This window comes from Cicer arietinum, chromosome 1 (assembly GCF_000331145.2).
Source record: "Cicer arietinum cultivar CDC Frontier isolate Library 1 chromosome 1, Cicar.CDCFrontier_v2.0, whole genome shotgun sequence".
Taxonomy (NCBI): Eukaryota; Viridiplantae; Streptophyta; class Magnoliopsida; order Fabales; family Fabaceae; genus Cicer; species Cicer arietinum.
The window spans coordinates 10367285-10376591 of NC_021160.2; the positions used below are offsets into that span (position 1 = coordinate 10367285).

The window sequence follows — 9307 nt, forward strand, 5'->3', positions numbered from 1 at the left end:
TCGGGAATAGAGTTACTCTTCTCTTTTCTCTTTTGATGGTTGTCTTTCCTATCAAAATAATCTCTCTCTTCTTTATAGTATATCACAAAATCAACCAAAGCTCTTTGATACCATGCTAACAATGAAAAGAGGAAGAAGAGAAACAACCACTCTAAGGTTTCATAACATAAAATGAATTAAACTAAAGTTAATAGGGTTACAATGAGTATATATATAAAAGAATAGAATTGTCTAAAATACCCTTACTACTAATATATAATAATATTATCTAACAGATATAAAATAATTAACATGAGAAATGGACCAAAACGTTGACTTTTAAAATATGAAGACTAATTTCGTGAATTGATAAAAATAGAAGGACGAAAACTGCAATTAAACCTAAATTTTAATATTCGGTATTTGGACTTTCCATTACAAATTTAATTCATATACACGGTTAATGGAAATAAATTTTATATTTTTAATCAATCTAACTGATAAACCATTAAAAATATTTGATTTTTATAATAATTATATTTAAAAGTATACTATGAATAGTTACAGTGTATTAACAATGTAATTTTTTTAACCTGTATGACAATTAAAATTTTCCTATCACCCAATTTTTAGTAACATTTACAAAATGTATTCTAAATTATAAATATACCGCAAACAAATGTGGTTTCAGTTGGTTAGATATTGTCTCATCCACAAAGGTGTGAGTTGAATTTCTATGGCGTGAAGATTTTGTTAATGAATAATTCACAAATAATTTATAAATATCCTTGTCAGAAATCTGAAGGTCTTAACTTGCTCTATCCCCAATGAACTCCAAAATCCAATTTTTGTAAACTTTTTTATACAAAAAAATAATACCAAAAGAGTTGAACGAGGAGACAACAAATTTTATTCTACTTATTTAATTACTAAAAAGCAGAACAATCATAACTTTATCAAACACTTGGTCAAAGTCAATCATCACAAACAATATGCACGTATCAATATGCTCAAGGGGGAGTGCACCCAAATGATGATCAAATATTTTTATGCAGTTGTTCCCTAGTTTGGCCATATAAGAGACAATCAATTAAAGAAGAGTCCTACAAGATTTTGTAACGAACAAAATGAAAGAAAAATAATGTAACATGCTAGCATGTCATTTGTGTTCTAATAGGTGCGTCCCACGTTTGTGTCCAAATTCTAATAATATATTCACAATATCAAAGTCTTCTTTTATCTCTATATGTATATAAATCACACACATTAAAGTCTTTCCTCATATATATTAATTAGAAAGCCATATCAATTAGGGGGTGCCATAAATCAAAGACTTAAAATGTCTAATTCTTATCTCCAATTGCTACTTGTTTTGGTTATTTACATAATTTCAGCTATTTCAGCTCAACCACATGAAAACTATGATGATAGTGTGTTCACTCTACAAGTACCAACATTAGAGGAAACCAATTTGGATAATCTCTTATCCTTTGGTTACTACCATAAAAGTTGTCCTCAATTTGAATCCATCTTGCAAAACAAAGTCAAAGAATGGATTAAGAAGGATTACACTTTAGCAGCTAGTCTCTTAAGGTTGCACTTCCATGATTGCTCTGTTAGGGTGAGTACATAATTTCAAGTATTACTTACTATATGTTACAAAATAATTGTTTGCAATCACACAATTTTTCATCTTGACCATTTTAGAGATTGGACGTTACACATTTGAGTGTGTTTTAGATCTATTTTGCATTGTCGAAATATGAGTCGTCTGATCAAGATTAGATGATTATGATAATGTGATTGCATAAACGTGAGGTTATTTTGACGGCAAGGAATCTGTATAGTTAAATAATATTGCTCGATTTTACATGAATTTAGATTCTCTTTAGTAATCAAACATCCTTCAATCAAACAATCAAAATTGTATGATTATGATATGACGGCTCATAAGATGTGCATATTAAGATTGTTTTTTTCATATGAATTACAAAACCTAATATCTAGATCATCTAATCAAAATCTTGTGACTCGTAATATATTGACTGCCTGACTATAACATTTCTTCGCTGTAGAGAATCCAAATCCGTCTTTATTTTTAACTATGTACTCATTTGAACATTTTCATTTTGTATTTTGAAAAGGGATGTGATGGCTCCATTCTATTGAAACATGAAGGAAGTGAGAGAACAGCATTGCCAAGCAAGACATTGAGAGGTTATGAAGTGATTGATGATATAAAGGCAGAGATAGAGAGGCAATGTCCTAAGACAGTGTCTTGTGCTGACATTCTAACTACTGCTGCAAGGGATGCCACAGTTGAATTGGGTGGACCATATTGGCCAGTACCTTATGGAAGGAAAGATGGGAAAGTTTCTGTTGACAAGGAAGCTGAACTGGTTCCTATAGGTCATGAGAACATTACTTCATTGATTGAGTATTTTCAGTCCAAAGGCTTGACTGTTCTTGACTTAGTTGTTCTCTCAGGTAAACTCATTAAATCTAACTAAACATCTATTTATGTTCATTGCATTAAAATTTTATGATTTTTGTTTTTTTTTTCTATAGTTTAGGATTAAAAAAATATACTAGGAATTAAATATTGTTTTAAATTACACACATATATACACACACATATATATATATATATATATATATATATATATATATATATATATATATATATATATATATATATATTTTTTTAAGGAAGTAGTGTTGTTTAAAAGAAAGAAAGAAAGAAAGAAAGAAAGAAAGAAAGAAAGAAAGAAAGAAAGAAAGAAAGAAAGAAAGAAAGAAAGAAAGAAAGAAAGAAAGAAAGAAAGAAAGAAAGAAAGAAAGAAAGAAAGAAAGAAAGAAAGAAAGAAAGAAAGAAAGAAAGAAAGAAAGAAAGAAAGAAAGAAAGAAAGAAAGAAAGAAAGAAAGAAAGAAAGAAAGAAAGAAATTTAAAAGACTAATAGAAACATTAAGAAACTGAAAAAAGTGTATATATTTTGAAAGAATGAATGAACTTTGAAAGCAAGTATGACGTGGAATGGAAAATCCGGAATGGTTGAGCATGGGACTTTGATTCGAGTACAGGTTGTTTGAACCAATTGATAAGTGTACTTGCAGATAATAGTACTATGCTTTCCATCTTTGTAACCTTCTGGCCCCACAACCACACCTCCTTCCTAACACACTTCATCCGATGGATACTTTTTCTTTCACTCCCGTCTCAGGGGCGTGTATGTAACCGTTCATTTACAAGAGAAAATAATAAAATATATCAAAATTAATTTAGCTATTAAATAATGTAATTATATATATATATATATATATATATATATATATATATAAAAATATAAAACAAAGCTTACATGTTGTTTTAAAAATCAAACTGATTTAGACGGCTTAATTAGTTGATTCTGAAATCAACTTATATTAAGGTTGAGTTATTTTCACGGATCAATAACAATTTTATTTTTATTTGAACTATTTAAAATAGTTGGGTCAATATCAAGAGGTATCCTTAAATCGATGTCTAATTTAAATTTTGGAAATTATTTTATGAGATTTAATTATCTCTTATGTGGATTTTAGATGCAAAGAATTAATTAAGAGATTTTACTCTTAAAATTTGTGAGGTGCTCCACTTAACCTATTCTCACATGAAAACCTCAAAAATCGAACTTCACCTATAACACTTTAACTTCTACATATTATAAACTCATATATAAATAAATAGATGAAATATTTACACATTATTATTCAACTTTCTTCAAATTGTTCCTCTCACTCTACTAATACATATTATAATTTGAATTAAGAGTTCCTCTTAAAATAACCTATGAGTAAATTTTATCATAAATCTTTATTAAGATTAGTGGTTCTCAACAACCCTAATAGAATTTACCTAACATAATCTAAATTTTCATTTTTTTTCTATAGGGGCACATACAATTGGAAGGACAACATGTGGGTCAATTCAATACAGGCTATACAACTACAGAGGAACAGGCAAACCAGACCCAACAATAGACCCAAAATACCTTAACTACTTGAAAAGGAAATGTAGATGGGCCTCAGAATATGTGTACCTTGATGCTATAACACCAAAAACCTTTGATAGAGAGTACTATCTAAACCTCAAAAAGAATATGGGCTTGTTATCAACAGATCAATTGTTATATTCTGATTCAAGGACTTCTCCATTTGTTTCAGCATTTACTACAACACCCTCTCTTTTTCAACACCAATTTGCTTTTTCAATGTCAAAGTTTGGTGTCATTGATGTTCTTACTGATCAAGATGAAGATGGAGAAATCAGGACCAACTGCAATTTTGTCAACGATTATTCTTACTAGTTATTTGTTTGTTTTAAATTTCAACAATTTTTAATGAGTTTAATGGCCATGCACTATCAGTGTAAACGGTTTTACACTAACAGCCAATACAAGTCGTTGATTGAATATATATTTTAGGATGGAAGTTGTGATCAGATGACAAGATCATAAAATCAATGATTAATATTAGCTGTATTATGTAAAATTCATTTTCAGTATATGTACCATTTTCTCATTTTTAATGTGTACTTTGATCTTGTTACTTGAATTTGTTTATGTCAATTGATTTGCACTTTTGTTTATGTTTATGTTTTTTTTTTCTTCTAATTGAAACATCAATCATTTCTTTCTAATCCTTGGTAATTTTTATTTTTGATTTTAACTCTTTGATTTCCAAAAAAAAAAACGATAACATGATTTCTTTTTTAATAATGCATCTTTAAATTAAATTTATTAACACTTAATTAACATTTATAAATTTAGAACGATTTGAGCTTGCCACTTTTTAAATATATGGTTGTAAGAGTTAGTCATATTGTGATGACAAAAGGTTCTTTCTAATTGTATTAAATGTTTTAAAAATTGGATTGATAATTTCAACAAGTAAAAGTATTGATTCACTTTGTAACAAAAAAGAAGTATTGATTCACTTTGTAACAAAAAAAAAAGTATTGATTCACAATATATTTCACAGTAATTTGGACGAGGAGATAATGTTAACCACCATGGAAGAATTGCATATATATATATATATATATATATATATATATATATATATAATTGAAATTATATTTGGTTCAAACCAGGACCAAAAGTGTAATATTATCATATGCTAAATATTACAAATATTTTTACACGATGTTTGACGACAATCACATAAAATTAACCAAACATAAAGTTGGCCAATTCAATTAAGTGTGGGGATATTTATCAATATAGTAAAGTAGTAAATTTGATCATTCAAATCAACTTAACTTGTAGTGTGTGTGTGTGTATATATATATATATATATTATTGATATATAATTAAAAATTTAATTGTTGTATTATATATATTAGAATTTGTTGTTAATTTAGGTATTTTATGTGTTTGTTAATGTATTTTAAATATTAAATTAAATTATATAATATAATATAATTTTATTATTTTTAAAATGTTTAAATATTTAAATTTAATTATATTTTTTTTAAATAAAAAAGAAATTCTTCATATCCAACTAAGACAACTCAACTCGCTTATAATGAAATTAAGTTAGTTTGAGTTTGATGCAAAACTCACGAATTAAAAACTCAAACATAATTAAAATAAAATTGATTCGTGATGCAGTTCAATTCATATATACCCCCCTAATTAGGTGGACCTGAGGCAGCTGTCAAAAGGAAAGTAAGTGCCTGTTGAAGACTCACTCACTGATGGGAAACCACAAGAACTGTTGTATGAGAGCCCAACTGTGCTTGATGGACCGAACATAGGCCTAGAGTCCTAGTTGATTCTGATACCTCCAGATGCATCTGCTATCTTCTAACAATACATGAAAAGACAATATCTTTTTTTATTATATATAAAAACTTACTACATCTCCACATATTTGAAAATTTAACAATCAATTTTTCACAATTTTCAAAATATTGATTGATTGTCAAACTTTTGAAATAATAAATGAGTTAATTTTCAAAACTTTTGCGTAATTTTAAATTTTTCATAATGTAAAAAGTTTTTGAACCTTTCATATTTAAAATAAGTTTTAAAATTAATAATTTCGAAAGTTTTAAATTTTTGAATTTTTTAAAACTAAATTTTTAAAATAAGGATTATACATTTTGAAAATGTGGAAAGTTTCGAAGATTTCGAAAATTTGAAATTTTTTGAAGGTTTTGAAAGTTTTATTTTTCTTGAAAATTTCAAAATGTAATATAATTTTACTTGAAAATAATTAAATTTTGTATTTATAATATAAGTATTAATTAAATTTAGTATATTTTTTTAAATCAGGTATGAATAGAATTGAGGGTAAAATTCATGCTACATCAACCGTAGATTCTACAGATAATTTCACGACTGATAAAATAATCTTAATGATAATTGATATTATAAGTTTTGGTTTTTAATGTATTGACATTAAAAAAAAAAAAAAATGGAAGCAACGACTTGTATGAAAGTGTAGACTCTAGCTACAACATTTACCAACAACAACAACAATAAGGTTGCTATTGTTTTAAAAAAAATATAAAAAATTTGGATTCTCATTCATAAGTTTTAACTAATGATCAAGGTGTTACACATGCGAATTCGGTCAAAAAAAAAGCAAGAGAATATCTTACATAAAGGTAAATTAATTCAACATCTACTACAAAAAAAGGGAAGAAGCAAAATTACATTGCAATCTTTTTATTTCAAGAGAAGAATAAATCTTACTAAAATGTTTGAGCCTAAAAAATCTTTAAGTCAATATTTTGACAATCCAAAAATCTCAGCAGATGTATTTTTGACATTTAAAGAAAAAATCATTTAGTTCTTGTATTTTCTTTTTATTTGATTGTAAAGTTCATCCCAAATTGAAAATGTTAAACCTCATTGCAACTTGGGGGTTGTTAGAGTTACTTTATATTAGTTGCAAATTATTTAGATTAGTTTAAATTGTTTGTAATAGTCATTTTGTAATCTATATATAAATAGTATTTCAGATCTATTGTAATTAACAATTTACTTCATTCTATCACTATAATTTTATTTCTACTTTTCTCTCTTTTATATTTAATATCAATATTTTGCATATTCTATTATATATAGTAATTAATTTTACATTAATTTTCGTTAAAACACGGTTGAATTTTTAGTAGAATCCATATTACGCAAATGTTAGCACATGCATTATCTAATCTCCAAAATTTGTATGTGAGTTGAATTTTAGAGGGTTAAATTTATATTTTAATATATATTTGTTATTTAAAAAAAAGTAAAAGAATAACATCATAGATGAGATATAATATCATATCATAGTGTTCTTTTAGTTTTTTATTTTTATTTTTAAATATCAAATATATATCAAAGACTTAATCCTCTAAAGGTATCTCCTTCAAAACCTTCTAAAAATCAACTCGCAACACAAACTCTAATGTAATCAATGAGTATATGAATAATCTTTCTTATATATTCAATATTTTGCTTGACTTTTGACACCATATCTCCACTCAAGAAAAATAAACTCCCTAAAACTCTCCCCTCTCAACTCTCTTCCTTTTACCTAAAGTCTTCTACTCCCCTCTCCCACCAAACCAAATCATGGCTTCGATACCACTTGTTATAAAATTCGGGAGTATGAGAGGCAAAAAAGGACCAAAGCTCTATAACCACCATAAGAGGTTTGACATAACATCTACATTCAAAATCTTAGACAATTGATATATGATTAACCTCTCTTATATATTTATTCATAATATAAGACTTAACTACACAATTAAATCTAACGCAGTCAATATATCTCACAGTGAGAATTAATACAGTACAAAACTCCAATAATAAAATAAAAATAAATAAATAATAATCAAAATTTCTTATTTGATCAAGTTTAAATTGTAGCTGGTAATTTTCTTCCTTCTTAATCATAGAGTCCGAGATCACTTTTATCTTCGTGGTCCTAATTTTATTTTGTGTTTTTTTCCATAATAATTCCAAGATTTCTTTAACTGTCTTTGATTTGGTCCCCTTCACCGCTAGCTGTTGCACCCAACCGCGTGATTCGTGTCCTTTTTACCGTCATTATTATCAACCTAATTAACCAAATTATTTTCTTCTCCATTTTCATTTTTTTTTAATATTTTTAAGTATAAATTGTACAATTTTTAAGATTTTATTTTTTACATTTATATTTTTAAAACACTTATTAACATTTTCCAATATACTAGTACACACTTTCATTTTTTCGAGAAAACAAAAATGCAATACCTTATGGATCCAGAATTTGACTTATTCATAATTTAAACAAAGAGCATTATCCCTTAATTGCAACGCGGGTCTAAAGAGAGTGTTACACGTAGTGATTGGTTTCGGATTAGTTAATTTGTCAATCTCTTGATGTATCTTTCATTATTGTAATATCTTAATTTTGTATTTTGATTAAAGTATCTCTTGTATATTCTTAATTCATTTTGCTTATTTAAAAATGTGTAACATGACAAAAAAATATTCATAACCACAGATAAATCCTTTACGGGAATTTTATACCCAAATAAAAAATAAAAAATTACGGGCACAAGACGAGTAGCTAAATAAGTAGGTAATAAACTGATATTCCAATTATTTGTTAGTTAATGGATGGGTGTAGATATAATGGTATACATAAGGGTATACATGAGTTGGGTTGAGTCGATTTTGACAAAATTTGATACCTTAGATTATTTTTAGGTTGAGTTAAGTTATAAACCCGTATTTTTTTCATTTAACTCGAATCGAACCGACCCGATCCAGAACATATTGAATTGGGTTGGGGTGAGTTGACGAGTTATACATAAATAATAACCTGTTTTTTATTTTATGGAAAAATTTAATGAATGAAATTATATTTAATACTTGAATGTCTCAAAAATTATAAAATTTAAATTACATCATTTAATTCTTAAAAAAAGAAACCAACAACTTCTCACAAAAATAAAATAAATAAATTTAACAATCTTCAAATACATAAATAAATTCAACAACAGTAAATCAATAAAATATCAAATTCATCAATTCTAAGCAATTTCAACTTCAAGTCCGAGCACTTAACAAGTTCCTTAAATTATGAAAGAGAACAATTGGGAATATGCAAAAATAAAATATCAATAATAAAAGTAAGGAGATAAAGAAGAAGAAATAATAAATAAGAAAAATATGGTGGATGACAACTGCTGAAAATCTGAAGAAGAAAAATATTGAAATCCTATTGGGTGCCAACCAAAATAAAAAAAAAAAAATATATTTATAACTAGTTATCGGGTCGGGTATATGAATCTACGAGTTCAAAT

General features: G+C 26.7%; 1 protein-coding gene across 1 annotated transcript; it reads left to right on the forward strand.

Moving 5' to 3' along the window:
* The first annotated feature begins 1263 nt into the window (after positions 1 to 1263).
* LOC101514192 (peroxidase 7-like) lies at positions 1264 to 4606 on the forward strand. Its single transcript, XM_004488167.4, has 3 exons — positions 1264 to 1600; positions 2124 to 2466; positions 3910 to 4606. Exons 1-3 carry the CDS (start codon positions 1319 to 1321, stop codon positions 4323 to 4325), a joined length of 1041 nt encoding a protein of 346 aa, XP_004488224.1. The 5' UTR covers positions 1264 to 1318; the 3' UTR covers positions 4326 to 4606.
* The last annotated feature ends 4701 nt before the right edge of the window (positions 4607 to 9307 follow it).